We start from the raw sequence: 20,932 nt of genomic DNA on the forward strand, positions 1-20,932 counted from the left end.
ATCGAGTCGCTGATTGGTTCATCCCATCACGTGACCAAGGCTGGCCGTTGCTTCCTAGCTCACTATCGTTAGCATCCCAATAGGCTAGCGGCGCTAGCATCGAATCTTCGGAGTCTCCAGGAAACGACCTGACATTGTTGAGCTCGGCCCACGAAAAAAAGGCAAGAAGGCGGCACACAAATACGCTGCACATCTTTCTTTCTTTTCGAGTTCAAACCGGCGCGTTTCACAGACCAAACTGCAATGTAGCGTTTTTGCTCTTAAGTGAACTTGGCTAACGTCACATTGCTAGTAATGCTGTTGCCTCATAATCTAATTTGTGTGGATTTCTTGCTGTCCTTCTTATTTTTTATTATTTGTCATACAAGAGCTAATGTGTGTGTGGTATTATCCTGTACACTACGGACGTACATGTACATTTCACGTCACAGCTATGACATTATATGATACAACTGCATATTGGGTGTGTTTCTATGTAGTACGTTTTTATACGTTCATTGCAAGCTGCCCAGCTGAGGTAATATGCGTCTCTTGCTAAGTTGCCAACCATTGACAAGCAAACCGCTGTGTTGTAGGCGGTGCAAGTGGAGCTTAAATGGCCGTCCATACCAACACTGAACAAACGAGCATGTGACTGAGTAGCAGGGTCTGCGCCACATGATCTGGACCAGTGGAGGAAGCCTAAATCAATCAGGGGTGAGTCTCCAACCAGCCATCACACCTCGTGATTGTGTTTTAGTAGAACATTCATTTGCTTGTGATAATCTTGTATCAAAATGACTTGATGTGTTTAGTTGCCAGGGGTATTTATTTACTCCGCCACAGAAAAGACTAGATGACTATTCATGTATGTCAATAAAAACCTGTTTTACAGCAACGTAGTTCGTAGAACACCACACCACAAACGGCAGATTTGGCACTAGAAAACATAGGTCTGTATGTTGTATCCATCACTGTGTGTTGCTTGTGTGCATTTTAATGTTTATATGTGACTCACTGATCGTGAGGTGGCCTGGGTGGTTGTCTGTCTCTTTATGTGCACAATGATTGACTGGCGACCAGACCAGGGTGTAGTTTGCCTGGAGTCAGCTGGGATAGGTTCCGTCTCGCAAGGATAAGCGATATACAAAATAGAGATAATAATTAGGAAGCAATCTCAGCATAATTTTTACCTGCACTTCAATGAGACTCAAGGACTCGATCCATTGGAAATACAATTTTATGACAAATCTTCAAAACAATGTTTTCAGGCAACGACCAATCACAGTTTACCAGTTTTCTGAGTTTGGTCATATGACATTCACAAGCTGAGCTGTGATAGGCCGTTACCTGACACATTAGCAGCTGTGATGTCATTTTCAGTCGACAGCAAGTGGCAAAATGGCCGCCCCGAGATTGTTAACCAGTGCACTTTGCTGCTTAATTCACATTCCACAAGCATAATATTCATCAGAATGCTGTGCTTAGTCTAGTGGGGACGCATAATACATATTATTGTAAAGAACATTTTTGGGTTGTCTTAATCGGTTATCAGAATTGTATTTTGCCAAATATCAGCATCCCCCTCAAATATTCCACATTGGCCTAATACTGAGCATTGTCCTATACCGTAATACTTAAAAATAACTACATTTATGTTCTTTACAGTTAATTAATTTGATAAAATGTCTGAACAGCTTAAGAATAGGCTTAACAGATAACTGTTTACATGTGTAGGAAGAAAAGAAGGCGCCTGAGACCTTACTTGTTTCAAGTAGACGACACACCCGGTGACTTACACAGAATTTGTTCAAATGAAGGCTACTATTTGGAAAAGTACAGCATTATATTTGTTGAACAAAGCTTTGACGTGTTGCATCTTTTCAACAATCCCTTCATAACAGTGATTTGTCACAAGCAGCCATGTCGACCAAAACGTCCCTGCTGAAAGTTATCCTCCTGGGCGACGGCGGCGTGGGAAAGAGCTCCATCATGAACCGCTACGTCACCAACAAGTTCGACGCGCACCTTTTCCACACCATCGGCGTGGAGTTCCTCAACAAGGACCTGGAGGTGGACGGCCACCAGGTCACCTTGCAGATCTGGGACACCGCCGGCCAGGAGCGCTTTCGCAGCCTGAGGACTCCTTTCTACCGAGGCTCCGACTGCTGCTTGCTCACCTTCAGCGTCGACGACAACCAGAGCTTCCTCAATCTGGGCAACTGGAAGAAGGAGTTCATCTACTACGCGGACGTCAAGGAGCCGGAGAAGTTCCCTTTTGTGGTGCTGGGCAACAAACTGGACGTGAGCGACAGACAGGTGTCCACCGAGGAGGCGCAGCAGTGGTGCCAGGAGAACGGCGACCACCCGTATTACGAGACCAGCGCCAAGGACGCCACGAACGTAGCGGGGGCTTTCGAGGAGGCGGTGCGCAGGGTTTTGGCCATGGACGAGCGAGCGGACCACCTCATCCCCACGGACACGGTCAAGCTCCACAGAAAGCCTCGCTCTGCCACCACCTGCTGCTCTTAACGTCTAAATGGCTGTCCGCAATGTTCATAAATAATGCTGTTAAATTGTGACAAGGCTACATTAACACCTTATTGGAACTTATCAGGGTTTGCTTGCAGATGGGGTCAGTTTAGTAGGGGAAGCACTAAGTGTGTGTTATTAAAAATAAACACAAAAGCACTGAATCCTTGACTTGGTTCAAAGGTCACATTTTAAGAATGCATTAACTGCATTTCATGTTCGCTTTGTGTGAGTACCTAAAAACAAGCCAATCGGTAGATGAGTGCTATTATATGAAAATCATGTTAATATTAAGATTTGCTATATTTCTTATTGCTTAGGCATATGTTACTAACAAATCAATTGTTTTTTGACACCGTTTGCACGTTTTTGCCTTGCGACTTGATTATTTCGAAGTTCTCAAAACACAGATCCTCCCTAATTGAGATTAACATCAAAACTGGATACGTTTTCTTTTTTTTAATCACTCATACAAGAAATTAAGAGAGGAGGAAAGTAGTAGTGCATTTCTGGCTATTACTGAAAAACACTTTTGAGTTTGGTTGGTTTTGGGAGATTTGACATCAAGCCTGTTATTAATATTTTATACTTTTCTTTTTCTTTCTTTTCTTTTTTCTTTTCAAAATGAAATAAAATGCTAATTTGCATTCCTTGTTCATTATTCATATGCCAACCAACAAATAAAGTGTTTGGGAATCTGTCTTAAGTGTGTTTTGTATTGCCCTACTCTTAAGCTGTTTAACTCATTCGCTGCCATTGACGGCTATAGACGTCAAAAATTCATTTGAACAATTTCTATTTAACATTTTTCCCACTTGTTAACAAAAGTATGAAAACCTAGAAAAAAATGGTTTTATTGTACATTTAGAACAGATATAAAATTTGGAATTAGGTGTGAGTTAACTATTGAAGTCATGTGATTAATTACATTTAAAAACATCACCTGACACGACTTATAAAAAAAAAAATTGGGGGCATCAGGCGATTAAATTTTCTTATAATTAATCGCATGGCTTCACTAGTTAAGTCACGATGAATCACAAATTTTATATCTGTTCTAAATGTACGCTAAAAAAAATCTAGGTTTTCATACTCTTGTTAACAAAAGTGGGAAAACAACGTTAAATAGAAATAGTTCAAATGAATTTTTGACGTCGATAGCCATCAATGGCAGTGAATGATTTAAATGTGAACGTTTATTGGAATTAAGATTGATGTAATAGACTAAAGGTGATTGACATCCCATTGCATAGGGAGAGAATAAGCACCTTCATTTAATCAGGCAAAGTTGGCCCGGAATCCCCCCCCCCCCCCCCCCCCCCGAAAAATCATAGGGTTGCGTGATTCTTCAGCCGTTTTTAGTAACCTTGCAAGAAGTGTTACAAATAAACTATCAAAAGATTTGAGAAGCATCAAACGCAAAGCTACCAAGAACTCATTTCCCTCCAGTGCTTCCATATCAACCTCAACCTACCTTGAGTAGCCAGAAAATACAGTTAAGTGCTGTGAGGCATGACCAAGATAAGGAAGGCTAAATTCCGACCACCATGAAAGCAAGACTTAAGTTGCAGCGTCACGATAAGGGCTGAGAAATGTCTGAAGACAGATTTTTCAAAGGTTTTATCGACTTGAGATAAGAGTGACTATTGATAGACCCGTCAGTAATAGGCAAAGAGCTCCGCTTTGACTCGTGGTCTTGGTGTGGGCTAATGGTTTGGGCTGATAGCAAAGATTAAACAGTTGGACTTTTGCTGGTTTAACAGAAAAATCAACTCTCAAAACTGCTGACAGTTTCTAAATAAACTTTCTACGAGCAATGGTGCTGGCAAAAAGATTGATTTTTATGCAAGACAGTGCTCTGTGACATTCATCAAAGTACTCCATTGTGTGGCTAATAAATAATGACCTTAACAGAATGAAGGATAATAGCCTGCATGCTAGCCAACAGTCCTTGAGGTGAAACAATAAAACTGTTGTCTGTTGTCAGTAGTGATGGGAATTATTCCAATTCCATTATCGGTATCTGCTTATTGATCTCATTCCTTGATTTACAGTGGGTAACGGAAATGAAATCATATAATTGATGTCACTTATCATGATATGACATACACTACTTTATACATAAAATGTTTCTGTTGCATATTGGAAGGATTCCGCCCACTTTGCAAGTAGCCATGGTATCATTATTTTGCGTGGAAAAACAGTCTACCTTATACTACTTCTGCCTTAACATGTTGAGAAAAATTCAGAACCAAAATACCGGCAATTCTTGCATGTGACATCGTCACTCATTTGAGATGTAAGAGTAATAACTTAGTGAGGCAAAATTGTTGGGCCAGCAAACAAACAATTCGGACTCAAATAACTGGTAACTGCTTCTCAAAAGAACTGGTTTTAGATTCCTAGTCCTACTTGATGGACAGGAAATTATTTTCAACAAAACATAGTGGAAGAAATTTGTCACACTTTGTCTCCCGCCTTTTCCGTCATCTGATTCTAATATTCGGCAGGATGAACTGTGGACCAACTTCTTTCACCCATTCTGTATCAGTCAGTACCATTGATGTAGAACAGCATGATTTAAAAAAAATATATATATTTTTTAAAGGCAAAAAAATGCTTTTACAGGCAGTGGGAAAGGGGCTCAAATAGTATCACAGAAAAATAAAACACAAACTCTCAAGAAATATATGAACGTACATAAAGTATTACAAACAGAAAAATGCTTTAGAGACAAATTTTGTGCACAGTATAGCACATATTAGGGCTGGACAATTATAGGAAAAATAACAATCACAATTATTTTTGATTGAGATTAACACGATTAATAAAATGATTATTCATTGTTTTAAAACTACTACTACTCAATTCATCCCTTCATGTTGAATACTTTAATTCTTCTTTTTGTCAAGTATAACATAACCTTATAAATATATGAAATTCAAGCCCCTTGCATTTTCATTCATTTTCAAACCTAAGCATTACTTACCCTCTTGATCATATTTATTTTATCTTTCACAAGTCTGGGGACTTAGTGGGCCATCCTGGGACCACCTCACGGATTGCATTTTGTGCTACGTCATGAGGAAATGTGTGTTGTTATGACCCAAAAAAAAGTCATAGGCTATATTTGTATCTTTGGGGGGGGGGGGGGATCTGTGATTCCTTAAACAACAACAAAAAGGTTCAAATAGAAATCCTGTACTGTACAGTAATTGCAAAACAAATACTGGATGTTCCTGTGGGGGCAGTGTGGTGCCTTGCATCGATGGTGTGCACGCGTACAATGAGAACAGAAGAAAGTTGTGATTGAATTCTATAAAAAAAAAAAAAGCGAATTTTTAACAAATTGTGAATAATTTGTGTCTTTGAGTAGTGTTATCTTACATGTAGGTATGTGTTTCCACAGAATTTGTGTATGAATATTTGTTATTATTTGAAGGACTATTACTCCCGAAGTTGATGCTAATTTACTGTTAGCATTTCAAAGGGATCCGCCATGCTCTTTCGCATTAGCAATTTTTAAAAACGAAGCATGTTTTGTATTTAAATACACACTGTATGTAATTCTCCTTATTGTGTGTTTAGTTTTATAGTTAATTCCAACTAGAGTGTCATTAACAGCTTAAAGCACTTGCTACAAGCTACATTGTGCGTTCAGGGTACTTTCACAACGTAGGGAACTTGTAAACTTGACTCGGCGTTCTGCACATGAATTGTTTTTTCTTCGATCCTTATGTTTTAATGATAGAGAGAAGCCAAAATCAAAATCACTATTCAATTTTGTTTAATCGTCCAGCACTAGAAATACATAACTATTGATCACAAGACACTTAAAAAAAAGAACACACAATCTAGACAGCAAAATTGCATTAATAAACATGCTGAAACCACTTTGCATGTGACGTGACACAATTAATTAAGTAGATGTTTTTTTCCAAGAAACTGCACTTTCCTCTCAAAAGCCGTGGAGCGAATTGGTGCGTTGGTCTCATAGAATGGATTCATTGCAAACTGAAAAACAGAGGGAAAAAAACATTACATATACTCACAAACAAACTCTCTGTTGAGGACCATTAGATGACAGGTGACTAACCTTAATGTATAAATCATACACATCATTAAAAAAGTTCTTGATTCCGTCTTCTTGTCGCACGTCATGAAGCATGATGAATCTTATATGTAGGGCAAGAAATTAAAGAAATAAGACCACAATTGATGTCTGTGAACAATCTGCCTGCAGTGGGAAGGGGAAACAATAAAAACACCATAGTAAAGGATATGTCCTGCGGTAACAAATGCGGACACAAACCACTCATTGAATTTGTCCACAGTTTTTAAGTACATATTGTTAGACAGCCACATGTTTTCATCCACCAAATCCAAGGCTGCGTGTGCAATAAACTGGTTCAAATGACGGTGGTCATCCTGTGTTTTAAAACAAACAAACCGTATCAGTATCACCCACTAAAATTACAAGCATCTTGATTTACGGGTTAAAATGGCGATTGGCGAAATACTGAAATTATTAGGTACATTTTACCTTGCATTCAGGCTTCCCAGATGGTAAGAACTCCATCTCAAACACCGGGTTGTCATGATGACCAACCATGACAAAGTAAAAACTGCCAGACATTGTTTTCCTTTGCTTGTCCCTGCAGTAGAATCACACCAAGCGAAAACAACAGTTAGTCAGTTCAAGCACATTAACGAAAGGCATATAGCATTTCAGGTTAATGAATTTACGAATTAAAAAAAAAATAGTCATCACCAACAAAGTAAGAGTGAAATATAACTATTATATCATAAAATTACAAAAGTCGCGGACTAGATTATAGGTACGAGACGTTTGTTTACCTCCTGTTGTTACTTCCGGTAAACAGCGACAGTTGTCGCATGTAAATGACGACATTTACAGTATTTTTTCATTTTTATTTTTTTTTAATTTCCCCACGGTTGTTATAATTATACGTATGATACTAATAAAATAGGAAAATGCTTAGTTTATTCCATAAAGAATTTTACATACATTTTGTAAATGTATTTTTTGCGTTATAACTTTTGGACGATGCCGGATATCCGTTGACGGATTTAAATCTCAGGGCACGCCTCCTGCGTCATGAAGACGCGCTTCAGTCTCCAAGCGCAACCTAAACAACCCAAAACAACAAGAACAAACCTGAAATTATTTCTCATAATGTCGTAACATCGCACAGAAATATTGACAACCGCTGACATCGGGTAAGAATGCGCTAGGAGTTACCGGAAGTCGTCGTATAGATTACGCAAAAAATGTCAGCCAAGGAAGACGCTTTATCCCCAGACGAGCTGAGGAAGAGGCTTTATAAAACGCTGAGAGATAAGGGAGTGCTGGATACACTTAAGGTAAGTTATCAGTGTTTTAGTTTGTAGTCAATGATTGACTTTACGTTCAATTACTTACTTATTCCCTTTGTATGTGTAGACTCAGCTGCGAAACCAACTTATCCATGAGTTAAAACCTGCACCGTTAAGCGGAGCAGAACCATCTCTGAGATCTGATTCACTTTTTGTGTCAGCCTGCAACAACATAGTTGCGGACTATCTTCACAGCTCAGGCTATGAATACTCCTTATCTGTATTCTGCCCTGAGAGTGGCCTGAACAAAGAGAAGGTAGCACTGAATTTATCATAAGCCTTGACAATTAAAAATCACGTTATTTTTGTATAATAATATTTTTGTTGGATTGTGACAGTTGTTCAAGAAAGGAGACCTCCTTGAGTTTCTTAAAATCAGCTCGGAGTCACTACTTTACAAATCACTGGTAATGAACAATAAAAGATGAAATGTTTTGTTGATATGTTAAGTTTGAATGTGTTTTCTTCTCTTACAGTCCCCAAGCAACGACAATAAAGGTACTTCAAGTATGTAATGTACTTTCTTCTCTTTATAGATGTCATCTATGCTCAGCAAGGGCTGAATGTTGTGGTTAAGACGTCTACTGTAACACATGGTATTACCTCATTATTTATGAGAGGTGTCAATTGTAGTTGTAATACAGCAGGTGATTAATTGAGGCACTGCCTATTAGATAAAGTGCCAGTATTTGAGGAATTACCATATTATTTTCCTTCTGTAAAAGTAAGTCATATTTTTAATATGTTTCCTATTTTCCAAACAGCCTTTTTAATCAACCTTGTGTCACACATTACTGACCATCACAAAGCTGGTCTTCACCGCGATGCCGACACTCAGACAACAAGTTCAGCAAGTTATGAACAGTCTGTCGGTATGATTTATTATTTTATTTTTTTTCAATGCACATGCATGATGTTTTCATGTGCCCTTTCTTTATTTACATTCCCAGTTGAGAAGATGAAAATGATCGACAAAGAATATGAGAATGTGAACTGCAGCGGGGAAAAGTGGTTTTCATTTCAGTCTAAACTGGCTTCCTATAGGAGAGAAATAGATTCCCAGATGCAGATTGAAACGAACACAAAGGTATTGGGTTAAAAATCCTCCATCCGAAAAATCTCTTAGCCACCAATGTGACCTCAGTGTTGTCGTTATTCCCATAAGATGCAGCATTTTAAAGAGGTTGAACTCGCCAAAGTTAAGATGCAGGAGAAAGTGCAGTTTCAGAAGGAGTTTGACAAGCTCAAACAAGAACTGGAGAGAACCTATGAGATGAAAACGAAGGTGTTGAGCACCAGGGAGAAACACGCCATTGAACGGCTTCAAAAACAACAAGAGGTAAAGATGCAAGGAAAGCTATTTTAATGTGTAATTTAGTTGCACTGATGCCACCATGGAAACGTTTTGTCCTTTCAGATCGAGGAAAAAAATGTGTACATGCAGAGGCAAATGGTGCTAAAGGAAATCGACACACTGCGTAACAGAGAAAATGAGCTCAAGTTGCGAATGGAGTCTTTTGAAGAGTATGTTTTATTTATCCATTATAGTAAAAACACAAATGTAAACAATATTGACAAAAATTCTACATGTAGTACGTGTCAAATACACGAAGAGAAAGTTAAGGCCGGCGAAGAGCTGCTGAGGAGGCGAGAACTAGCAGTGAAGACCATGGAAGAAATGTATGAACAAAGGCTGAAAAATGAACTTTCCAGGTAAATTGCCTTTTTGGTCATTCTTTTTCAAAAAAAAAAAAAAAATAATTAAAATGTATAATGATTTTTGTGGCTATGAAATTTTGGAATTTTTGCTTTGTTCAGACATTGGAAACAGGTTTTTGTTGCATTTTAAGACAATCGTACATTGCATGTTCGAAATGGCCCAGGTCATAACTACAGTGTACTGTGCAATGTGCATGTGACCTTAGTTATCAGTTGGAGCTAAAGGAGGATTACAACAAGAGAACAGATCAACTAACAGCGAGTGAGAAGCAAAACAAAGGTGAATTGTTAAATTAATCCAAAGTTTTTCAATGTCTTCTTCAGCATTAAGTTCATGTTAACGTTCCTATCCTTTATTAGAGGAAAGCATTCGCATTCAAAAAGATTCCGCTGAAATTAAAGCCAAATTAGAGGAGTACAATAAAGCCTGTTCAGAGACGAAGCGGCTGCAGGTAACGGAAATAAAATGTTTCTTATTGAGTTGCATGGTGCCCATTTAAAATCATCTCAATGATGTTCACTTCTTCAAGGGGGAGCTCGATGCAACACAGCAGCAAACTTGTCTACTCCGTCAGCAGAACGAACTGCTGAGAGAAAGACTGGAAAGTATGAACGACTTCTCCAGTTTGAAAGAAGACAACACACACCTACAGGGACAAGTGAAGCTTCTGAGGAAAGAGCTGGAGGAGGCCCAGGAGGAGAACCGGCGTCTCCATGCGAGTAAGTAGAGGGTGCCCAAAGAACAAACAAAACAAAAAACTCCAAAGACAGCCCAAGGGTCTGTTCTAAAAATAGATCGCCAATGATTGATGGGTCACTGTGGCTTATAAAGAAAAATTCAAATGGACAAAGAATGTTCACATGTATTTATTGATTTAAACTTAACATGATATGTGTTTCGTCCGTACTAGATATTCTGTGTTTTGTTTAAAAAATAAAATGCATTGTGTTCAATGGGATTGGGGAATGTTATTTTTATTTACCCTTTTTTTTTTAAAGTTTATTTTAAAGCTAATTTTAATCCTGTCAAACCACAATATTTTTGCTCACGGTTATCATACGGTTAGAATCTAATATCGGCCCTTGTCTTCCCTTCTCGCAGACTTGGGCAAGCCCTCCGAAGAGCAGCTGACCTTGCAGGTGGAGCTCCGTAGGCTTCAGAGCGCTTGCAAACTGGATGACGAGGAGTTTGCCAATCAGAAGCACGCGTTGCAGAAACAGCTCCAGTTAGAGGTAACTCATCTTCTAGCCTGAAACTGGTCTGTCGGGCTCAATATTAACCATGGAGTTACCCGTGCTGCATTGTGGTAGGTGGAGCGAGGCGGTCAGCTGAACGTGCAGCTGATGGAGTGCGAGGAGAAGCTGCAGTGGACGACCGCTCATGTTGAGGACCTCAAAATGCAGCTTCGCCAAACCCAACAAGGTATCTTGTACAAAGGAAGCTTACTTTGGTTCTTAAGATTACAAAGCAAAATGGAATTCAATGTATGAAAACAATGTTTTGAAAAAGTCAGGGTTTTTTTTGGGTGTACTTAATACACTGCTTATCACCATTCTGGGCTGAGGCCAACAGTTCAGCTGTAGTTCCTTATAAGACAACAACTTCTCATTTTTCTGTAACATTTTATTCTGCAAAAACACGGAAACTGCTGTGAAATTCCATGAATAATATTTTTTTTTCACAGACACAAAAAAATCCAAAATGGAGGGGGTGGTATTATGTAGGGTGCTAATAAGAAACATTTTTCACATTGTTTAGATCTTTACTTGGCAGTAAGTTGTCATATATATACAAAATGTAACTCAATATGCTTCACATACTGTAATTAAAAGTATAACATTTAAAAGCAGTTACAGAGTTAGGCACTTAAAAGCAACGTAAAGAAAAAAAAATTGCATACTAAAATTTGTAAAAAATAAAAGAGAAGAAAAAGTGTACAGTGCAAGAAAAATATTTTTGAAAACATGATTGTTAAAATACATGTATGTTGAAAGACTTTAATCATAGATATGAAAAAAGAGCATCATTTTTACCTGGATTTAAAAGGGAAGTCAACTTTAAACATTTCTTGACAATAATATGTTCTCTGCAGCCCCACTAGTCTAAATACGGTATTCTGGCTAATATTGTGTTAGTGGAATATTAGTTAAGCAGCAAAATCCAGCTGCCATTTTGCCACCTGCTGTCGACTGAAGAGGACACAGCAGTTGCTAAGGGCTAACCAATCACAGCTCGCCTGTTTTCTGAAGCTAAGCTGTGATTGGTTGTTACCTGAGACCTGAGCAATTGTGATGTCATTTTCACTCAACAGCAAGTGGCAAAATGGCCACCTTTTGATATTGATCAAAACTGCTGGATTTTGCTGCTTAACTCATATTCCACTAACGCAATATTAACCAGAATACCGTATTTAGACTAGTGGGCTGCATAGAACATATTATTGTCAAGAATTTGTTGGCGAGTTGACGTCCCTTTTTAAAATAATTTACACTTTATTGGTATGTATGAATCTATTCACTCTGATAATAAAGCCAGCAAATTGGCTAATTTAACGGCCGCCCAAAAAAATCCTTCTTCTTCCACAGCTCTTGAAAACGAAGTGCTGCTCAACCCCAAGCCGTCCCTGGTCGACCGCTCCGTGTTGAACTTCAGCGGCGACAAGCTGGTTCCCCCCGACATCTACGTGGACCAAGCGGCGCTGAGGCCCCACGCGACCTACGAGCACGTCGGCGACATAGGCCACGACTTCAACTCCGACGTAGACATTCTGGCCAAATGTAATGCTCGCATGCGAGAGCTGGAGAGGGAGTCTGAAAGCTTGGAGGAAAAATGCATGAAGTACCAGCAGAGGGCAGCGCGCTCCAACGTCTCCCGGAGGCGTCCCGCAACGCCTTCAAGTCGGGCTGACTCTCCTCTGCTGAGTTCTGACCTCTCCCACCCTTACACCTCCCACCTGTCAAAGACCTTTGTTAGGCCGCTTTCTCCTAAAAAAGCTCGAACCCCCTCCCCAGCCGCCTATGACGCCGGAAACTCTTTCCCAGCTGCTCAACAAAGAGTGACCTTCTATCAAGATCAGCTTCACAAGTCATATGGCATCAGCAGCCTTTCGTCGGCAGACCTTCAGTCTACAAGGCATGATGACCTCCCTAAGGAGCAACACTCATTCACACATCTGTCCTTCCCCACCAGGAGGAAGCTTCATCCAGATGTGGCTGAAGGTATTAAAAGCTTGCTTTACGGAACACTTTATTTGCTTCAACCAGTCAATTTAGTCATATTCAACATAATACAAAATGTGCTTGTCAAAATGTTCTTTACAATAATATCTTTGATGTTTTCCCCCAGTAGTCTAAACACGATATTCTGATTAATATCGTGTTTATAGAATATGAATTAAGCAGCGAAATCCATCCATTTTTATCCATCTCAGGGGGGGGTGGCCATTTTGTCCTGTACTGCCACTTGCTGTCGACTAAATGACATCACAGTGCCCAAGGGCTCAGCTTACAAACTCATGGCCAAACCCAGAAAGCAGGTGAGCCGTGACGTTTATTACCTGAGCCCTTAGGCACTGTGATGTCATGTTCAGTCGACAGCAATTGGCAAAATGGCCACCCCTAAAGTCGCATAAAAATGACGGGATTTTTCTGCTTCATTCATATTCTACAAACACAATATTAATATGAACTCCTTGTTTGATCGAGCGGGGGAGAATAGAACATATTAAAGAACATTTCTGACTTGACAATCCCTTTAAATGCAGGAATTTCAGTATTATCTGACTGCCTAATTTCGTTAATAGCGATTTTGGTTGAATTTAGTTAAAGAATGAATGAGTTTAACTGGGAATGACACAAGGCCAACAGATGAGATATTTTTATATGATTTAAATACTTTTTACATTTTGACAGAGGTGGCAAATCCAGGTCCAGAAAGTAAAATGCCTGGCACAGTTTGGCTTTAGCCCCAGGTGCTAGCTCGCTAGCTAGCGCCAAAGCTAGCTCCTATGGTGCTCGATTACCTGCTAGGGAGCTAGCTAGCTAGCATCAGGGGCTAAAGCAAAACTATTCGTAATCGTTCTAATGCTTACAGCTACTGTTGTATATTTATAGTTTAATAGAATGTTCTTTATGATTCCAGAAGTGATTAGAAAATAATAATAAAAAAGTTGGCAATAAACACAAATTCCTTATTTCAGTTTCACACCATTTTCAGCTGAAATGTTTATGATATAAAACTAAACGAAAACGACCAAAATATTCAAAAACCTAATATTGTGTCCAGCAACTGTACATCTTACCCATTTTAGCATTTTAATGCTTTCAGCCTTTAATTCTTCGCTCTTGCCAGAAGTCGCTTCGTCGTCATTGTTCCGGGACTCACAGGACAGCCGCCTGCCCTCGGCCCCCGGCGACGAGGGGTCCAGCTCAGGCGAATTCTCCCCCGAACTGAGCCCCCCTCGCAGCCCTCAGCTCCAGAGCACCGTGCGAGATCGGCGCAGGTACCGACTGGCGCTGCGTTCTGTTTTGTTTTGTTTTGCATTGACCTGCATGTGTGCTTATGTGAATTTGTGTGTGAATTATTTTCCTTTCAGTGTTCCAACTCGACAACGCGTCTCCTCCAGCTCGCATTCCTCCCCGCGGCCCGAGAAGATAAATGTTGAGGATCTCGCTGGCGTTTCACCAGGTAGCCTCAAGTAGTGCTTCTTTTTACCACTCTGTTAATCTTGTTGACATTTTCCACACACAGCATAAAAGTGTGTGAGTTGACATCACACAGTCTCTAAAATGTATCCAGTATCACTATTGTCGCTAATAACCTTTATGTGACAATAGACGATGATTGAACATGACTGTTTGCGTTATGCAGGAAAAATGATACTAACCGGCTTGTCATCATAATTACTTGCAAAATGTAGTTAGCAACAAAAAGATCGTAAAGTTTTGACAAAATTCAGAATAATAACAAATTTATTTCATAATTTAGGTTTCTGAAAAGTAATACTTTTTTAGTCTAAAAAATATTTTTTTTTTAAAGTGGATTTTTCCATCTTTGTTAATTTTTTAATCCTCAAATTGTAATTTCATAATTGGGTTATGCAAAAAATGAACAGAAGTATTTTTTGTTATTTTTCAGATAAAATACAATCTCAGAAAATTTGGAGATGTACACCTTTTTCTTTTCTTTTATACGGTGGAACTGCCAATGTGGAAGAAACATTTTTGACTGGCAAATACAAGTGTGTTTGAATGTAATTAAATATGTTTAAACATACTTGCAAATACGTTCAAATATACTTCTAAATAGCAATTTTCCCATAATGCCACGGGGTATTGGCGTGCTAAATTTTTAGCATTTAGCCTACAGGTATGTTGGAACATATTTACTAGTATGTTTATATGTATTTACAAGTACGTTCGAACGTATTCTAAACTAAATTCGAGCATAATGCAAGTCAAAGATGTTTACTTTATTGGCAGTTCCGCGCTTCCGTAATTTTAGGTGAAAAGGTACAAAAATTTGAAAATAAACATTTGTTTTGTTTATCAGATAAATATATAATAAAATTCAAAATATGAAGAAAATGTTGATTTAAAATAACATATTTAAAACATGGTTTGTTTAATATCCCACAAATAAAGAAAATTAATTTTTCCTCCATGCTCTAGTCTAGTGACTAGAATACATATGGATTTATGATTCTTTTTATTTTTTTTTTAGGTTTTCAAAATGGTCTGCATTACAAATATTTTTAGTGTAGAGTTTCATTTGTGGCTTTCCTCAAAATTGTAAAATGTCTTGTAATGAGGTTTTGGATCACGTACAGGCCATTTTCATGAGTTTGTGTGTGACCGGAGCCTCACACAGTGGCCAAGATGAAGAGCCTCTGATTATGTATTCTGCGCGGCTTCTCTGGCCCAGTTCAGGAGGGCGGTGGGCAAAGAATAAAAGATCCCTTTGTGCGTATTTCTCTCTAGAACCCGGCCACATTCCAGAGCTTCTCTTGGACACTGCCGTCCCACTCTCCTCGTCCGAGGCCACCGGTGGCCCCTCTGTCCCCCGCCCACAGTCCCCGCGGGACCTCCCGGAAGCCGCGACTGACTCACAGGGCCGAGTGGGTGAGTGACAAGAACAGCTGACAGGTACCATGAGGTGCATACAATATAATACTTTTTATTATTTTTTTTCAGAATCCTCCCAAATCTCAACAGCCTCGGAGGTTGAAGATAAAGAGGATGAAGAGCAGCGATGGGAAAGAGAGAGAAAAGAAAGGCAAGAAGTGAGGCGACGGGAGCAAGAGGAGGCCAGAGAGAGAGAGCAACAGGAAGCGGAAAGACTGGAGAAAGAAACTGTAACTCACTTAGTAGTCCTGTATTTTTTGTTTGTAACTTGTGTCATTCATTGACTGCATGCGTGCCTGCCTAGCTCTTGCAAGAACAACAACAACAGGAGGAGGAGGAGGAAAGTGAGGGGGGAGATGAAGACAAGAAACAGGAAGCAGACGTCCCGAATGAAAACCCCTTGGAGAAATACATGAGGATGGTTTTGGAAGCCAGGGAGAAGAAACAAGACAAGGTAAATCACTCCCCCCCCGCCCCCCCTTAAAAGTAGCAGTAGAGCAGACACTCATTTTTTCCCCCTCGAAATAAATGGAAATGCCATTAATCATTTCAAGCCCCTCAAAAACAAAAAATGGTGTAATGTTTGAAAATGGCACTCTACAGTATTGTACTTTGTAAAAACATACATAATTAAAAAAAATGTCAACATGATTTCATGTGTCAATGCCCATTGACATGTGTGCCTTTGCCACCAGGGGGTAGTATAATACAGACAATCATAATACATGAAGAAGAGTTTCATAACTAAGTAAACTGCAGTAATATTAGTCATTTTTTGAAGATAAGAAATTTATGTCTGTGAATATTCTTATATTGACTGTCTACATATGTTAATGCACCATTTATTTTCAAATATCAATGTTTTTAATGTGATTTAAGAGGAAAATGCCACTTTTTTTTTTTTTTTATCTATGTCTGGGTGTCCACATGCTGTTGATGAAAATTGACGTCACGGCTCACCTGTTTTTTTTAATGTTTGGTTAATTGACGTAGTGTTTGGCCATCTTTTACATAAAGTAAAAAATTAAATAAAATAAAAAACACTACATCTAATCTGGTGATCTCTCAAAGGATCGTGTGACTTTCATCACTATCGCTGAATCATAATGATGGCAAATAATTTTGGCCTTGAAGCTCAATCTAATAGGTCATTACAATTGTGTTTTGTTTTTTACATGGCTCTTTTCTTTTTTAATTGTGCAACATTGAAAACACACGCCTTTGGTGTGCACGCCTTAGCCTGACGCTAGCAGTAGTGTGATACAGGTAGAGTTGATTGGTGATGTCATTCACCTAAATTTCAGCAGTTCTTATTGTTTCCACAGAGCAGAGATATTTTATCCATGCAAGTATTTTTGGATTTGCCGTGTTGATAAAGCAACAGTTGTTTGATGGTTTCAAGAGACGGCCTTATCAACCCTAATTTCTGTTAGCATGTCTATAATATATTTCATTGTATGTTAGCATAAAGATAGCAGACTTACGTTAAAGTTGTGGAAAATGTGTTGGACTGCATAATATAAAAATATATAAGTAGAAAGAGCAAGAGTAATTTTATTTTTACTGTAGATTTACCTTTACACTTATGACAGTTTATGCTCAACTCTCTTTGTTTTTGAATATATATGTATATATTTTTTCTTGTGTGTGTCAGAGCTCTGGAGGTGAAGAAGAACACGTGAGCCCAGAGGTCAAGAGTTTGTCTGAAGAGAAAGATAATAGGTAGGGCTTTCCTTATCCATTTGAATAATACATATATAATCCTCCACAATCCATCCCTAAATGTCATTTCATTTATTTTTTGCTTTCTCCTATTTCATTTGATTTGCTTTTTTTTTTTGCCCCCTGCCCAAGAAAAGTCCCCCTTAATGAGCTGGTCTTTGTTTCCACAGCATTGTAGCATATTCGAACAAGGATGAAGATGCAGAGGAGGATTTTTGGTGAATTGCTAATTTGCTAGTCTTTTTTTTTTTTTCTTTTTACGCTTTTATATAGTGTGATAAATGAATGCATGAACACATTACCTTGTGAGTTTGTTATAACATCACATGAAATATTAAACAAGATTGTTTTTCACAGTTTTTTTTTTTTAAATTTTCATTAAAAAATAAAAATAGGCCAGTTGTGTGTGGGTTTTATTTCTTCACCGAAACAAGATGTGTTTTTTTTTTGTCCTCCTGCTGATTTATTGAACAATTGATAGGTAGCATTTTTTTCCATGTTTTTGGTTGATTCAAACGGAGACACTTGCCATCCACACTTTGGCTCATTCCCATTCCATAAATGTCAATGCTTGTTGTAAAATGAGTTACAATTCAGTAGAGGGGGAGCCCTTCAACATTCATAGAAAAGATTGGTAGAAAATGTTTACGAATAAGATTTACATACAGTAGGATAAAGTAACCTAAAGGCATCTACAAAACTGAGCTAATCACTTTGTATTAAACAAAACAAGAACCGGCAAACACTGCCTACTACCACAAAGTCAGAATACGTCACCGTGTATCAACTCAATTCAATCATCATGCAACAAAAACAAGTTAGCGCAGCAACTAATATAACAAAAAGATTACACAAAAGTAATTACAACACATCAAATTCCGATGCAATTATAGAAAAATGATGACAAAAAAGTTTTAAAAAAACAAAGCAATTGTACACAGGTCACACCTTCAAGATGTCGATAATCCAAACGTGTTCCATTGTTTGCTAACACTGTAGCGTCGCTACAAGAGCTAAAACAGCAAATGTGATGACTCAAATTGTGATCTGGCTGCAGTCCATATTTAGCAAGCATGTTGTCATGGTAATTCAGTCGCAGTGTGACTTAAGCTATGCAATTGTCCACAATATTAGGTACAGCTGCACTATCTAATGTGAAACCAGTACAAGAACTGTATGGGAATTTCTGTCCGAAGATAATACGATTATATATTATTATAAAGTGTTGTCAACCCCCCAAAAATTATTGACAATAATATGTTCTATGCAGCTCCACTAACCTATGGTATTCTGGTTAATATTGCATTTGTGGAATATAATTTAATCAGCAAAATCCATCATTTTTTTATCCATTTCAGGGGGGCAGCCATTTTGCCACTAGCTTGTCCACTGAAAATGACATCAATGTTGCTCAGGTCTCAGCTAACAACCAATCACAGCTCAGCATAAAAAAAAAAAAAGTGAGTTGTGATTGGCCGTTGCCTGAGCCCTGAGCAACTGTGATGCCATCTTCAGTCAACAATAAGTGTTAAAATGGCCGCCGCCCGAGATGGATAAAAACGGCTGGATTTTGCTTCATAACTCATAATCCACAAATGTAATATAAATCAGAATGTCATGTTTAAACTAAGGTGGTCACATATAACATAATATTGTCAAGAAATGTTTACGGTTGACTTCCACTTTAAAATGATTGAATTATTAGTTCACCACTAGCTATAGCTAGCTAGCTAGCTAGCTAGCTAAATATTACACACTGTCCGTTTAAACTGTGAGAGCTTTGGGGGAGGCACAACAACATGAGAAAAATAAAGAAAACTTTTATTTTTTAAACATTAAGATAAAAAGAATTAAAAAATAATAATTTTTAGGATGGGTGTTTTTGGTCTTAATCACCCTTGTTAAACCAACACTTTCCCTAAAAGAGTGAATTTGAAGCCCTTTTATGCCAAAGTGAACAAAATTGACACTAACAGTAATAGTAGCAACATTATAACATTTGAACTGTGTTCTATATATTAGTGCATCTCAATAAATGAACATCATAGAAAATGCCATTTATTCCAATAGATATTAAAAACATAGGGAAATACTTTTCACAAAGCCTTTCTAATTACTCGAGATAGTGAGTCTGAATCTGTAATCATTCAAATTATTGAAAAAATTGAATTATGTAAATATATCACTCATCAGTTTCAAGTTTTTCATTGAACTTCTGCAATAAATGTTCTACGATATTCTGATTTATTAAATGCACTCGTTTTTAGTCCACTTTACAGGTCTACCTAATGTTGTGGCTTAATGAACATTACAATGAACACATACCAAACGATAGTTGTACAGTAGGCTACATGCTTTCCATTTTCCATATTCATCCAGCTCCAGCAGACCCCTGAGGTAGAGTTAATGTAGGCCATCAAGTTAATACGTTTGCACACAAGAGCACAAAAAAAAAAATTGCCTCCATGCACATTTTCTAGTTTTTAAACCTGTCCAAATGAATTCACAGTTTTGTGCGTGTCATGAATGGATTTTGCAGACTAAATAAACTTAGGGGGATACAACACTTCAAATGCTTGTCACAATTCAATAACAATGTGATAACGTCTCAAGCGTCACCTTGCAAAAAAAGTGGTTAAAAAAAATAACGATCAAGACAACCAAACGGGCGTGTCAAAGAAGCAAAAATACTGCATGGCGAGTTAGTGCAGAAGCTGCAGTGTGTTAGTCTGTTAGTCCGGCACAAGTGGTTATTGTAGCTCAGCATAGTCCCGACGGGCCGGAATGGTCGGCCTTGTGTGCCCTTTTGCGTGAATGCGTGCGTGTGTGATTGCCCTTATGTGTAGGAATGAAGGCATTCCTTGGAGCGTGACGTGATGTCCTGCAGCTCCTGCTCCTCTTTCATTTTGATGTCTTGGTAGGCATGCATTTGACTGGCGTCCTTAAGGTAGGCCCAGTTTGCCGAGAGAATCATGAGGAAGTGGATCTGGAAGAGAAGGGTGAGGTGGGTGGCCGGTGAGCAGGTCAGAAAGAAGAGGCAAAGCAAAAGCTACTAAAAGGAGTCCCTAACTACAGTGCGGTGGACACCCACCGTGTATGTGGGGGTCCACTGTGCATTACACAAACAATACACATCAAACATTTTTAAAGAGGAAGGCGAGAGACCCTTTTTGCTTTTGAGCAGGGCTGGACTGGCCATCTGGCATTCAGGGCAGATGCCCGGCGGGTCAGCCTCTTTTGGGACATTTTTACCCTAAGAGACTGCCATAATTTAGAGGGACCAATTCATTTCAAATAGAGATAGCAAACTGAAACATCAGTGGCAGAATTACATGTTAGGCGTAGAGTCAAAATGCCAGGGCTGACTTTTTTTGTGCCAGTTCAGCTCTGCTTATGAGCGTTTTGCTTTTTGTGTTTATCAATTAGGTGTGGCATAAATATAAAAGGTAAAGTGAGATTC

The 20,932-nt window shown here is 38.7% G+C and overlaps 4 protein-coding genes across 10 annotated transcripts in view; 2 read left to right on the forward strand and 2 right to left on the reverse strand.

The window, feature by feature from the left end:
* Positions 1-2: 2 nt before the first annotated feature.
* rab9a (RAB9A, member RAS oncogene family) lies at positions 3-3,212 on the forward strand. 4 transcript variants are annotated; one of them, XM_077579786.1, is made up of 4 exons: positions 3-161; positions 576-696; positions 875-932; positions 1,884-3,212. In XM_077579786.1, the coding sequence occupies exon 4, from the start codon at positions 1,903-1,905 to the stop codon at positions 2,509-2,511; it is 609 nt and encodes a 202-aa protein (XP_077435912.1). In that variant the 5' UTR covers positions 3-161; positions 576-696; positions 875-932; positions 1,884-1,902; the 3' UTR covers positions 2,512-3,212. The 4 variants fall into 4 exon arrangements, with proteins under 4 accessions (XP_077435912.1, XP_077435913.1, XP_077435914.1 ...); XM_077579787.1 differs by having other exon boundaries at positions 1,901-3,212; XM_077579788.1 differs by lacking the exon at positions 875-932 and having other exon boundaries at positions 1,901-3,212.
* A 3,069-nt stretch (positions 3,213-6,281) lies between these two features.
* Positions 6,282-7,409, reverse strand: trappc2 (trafficking protein particle complex subunit 2). Its single transcript, XM_077580255.1, has 5 exons — positions 7,369-7,409; positions 7,055-7,166; positions 6,791-6,939; positions 6,608-6,689; positions 6,282-6,525 (listed from the first exon to the last, which is right to left on the reverse strand). Exons 1-5 carry the CDS (start codon positions 7,407-7,409, stop codon positions 6,427-6,429), a joined length of 483 nt encoding a protein of 160 aa, XP_077436381.1. The 3' UTR covers positions 6,282-6,426.
* Positions 7,410-7,624: 215 nt separating this feature from the next.
* ofd1 (OFD1 centriole and centriolar satellite protein) lies at positions 7,625-17,867 on the forward strand. 4 transcript variants are annotated; one of them, XM_077579677.1, is made up of 22 exons: positions 7,625-7,896; positions 7,976-8,164; positions 8,247-8,315; positions 8,385-8,415; positions 8,673-8,780; positions 8,859-8,995; positions 9,074-9,247; positions 9,326-9,432; positions 9,502-9,621; positions 9,834-9,907; positions 9,988-10,079; positions 10,158-10,347; positions 10,730-10,860; positions 10,939-11,050; positions 12,214-12,846; positions 13,955-14,129; positions 14,223-14,314; positions 15,607-15,747; positions 15,820-15,980; positions 16,055-16,204; positions 17,405-17,472; positions 17,643-17,867. In XM_077579677.1, the coding sequence occupies exons 1-22, from the start codon at positions 7,804-7,806 to the stop codon at positions 17,692-17,694; spliced, it is 3,099 nt and encodes a 1,032-aa protein (XP_077435803.1). In that variant the 5' UTR covers positions 7,625-7,803; the 3' UTR covers positions 17,695-17,867. The 4 variants fall into 4 exon arrangements, with proteins under 4 accessions (XP_077435803.1, XP_077435805.1, XP_077435804.1 ...); XM_077579679.1 differs by having other exon boundaries at positions 13,979-14,129; XM_077579678.1 differs by having other exon boundaries at positions 8,385-8,406.
* Positions 17,817-20,932, reverse strand: part of gpm6bb (glycoprotein M6Bb) — a 38,811-nt gene continuing 35,695 nt past the window's right edge. Inside the window, exon 7 of the mRNA XM_077579681.1 lies at positions 17,817-20,458. Coding sequence (XP_077435807.1) covers positions 20,309-20,458 — 150 coding nt within the window. The 3' untranslated portion in view covers positions 17,817-20,308. The remainder of the gene's footprint in view (positions 20,459-20,932) is intronic.

Source organism: Vanacampus margaritifer, chromosome 11 (genome assembly GCF_051991255.1).
Source record: "Vanacampus margaritifer isolate UIUO_Vmar chromosome 11, RoL_Vmar_1.0, whole genome shotgun sequence".
NCBI lineage: Eukaryota > Metazoa > Chordata > Actinopteri > Syngnathiformes > Syngnathidae > Vanacampus > Vanacampus margaritifer.

Coding starts and splice junctions, on each gene's coding strand:
- rab9a (XM_077579786.1), top strand. CDS start 1,903: ATGTCGACCAAAACGTCCCTGCTGAAAGTTATCCTCCTGGGCGACGGC.
- trappc2 (XM_077580255.1), bottom strand. CDS start 7,409: ATGCGACAACTGTCGCTGTTTACCGGAAGTAACAACAGGAG. Junction 6,690..6,790: donor TTTGTTACCGCAGGACATAT/CCTTTACTATGG, acceptor TGCCCTACATAT/AAGATTCATCATGCTTCATG. Junction 6,526..6,607: donor TGTATGATTTATACATTAAG/GTTAGTCACCTG, acceptor TCTGTTTTTCAG/TTTGCAATGAATCCATTCTA.
- ofd1 (XM_077579677.1), top strand. CDS start 7,804: ATGTCAGCCAAGGAAGACGCTTTATCCCCAGACGAGCTGAGGAAGAGG. Junction 9,908..9,987: donor GAGTGAGAAGCAAAACAAAG/GTGAATTGTTAA, acceptor ATCCTTTATTAG/AGGAAAGCATTCGCATTCAA. Junction 16,205..17,404: donor GGGAGAAGAAACAAGACAAG/GTAAATCACTCC, acceptor TGTGTGTGTCAG/AGCTCTGGAGGTGAAGAAGA.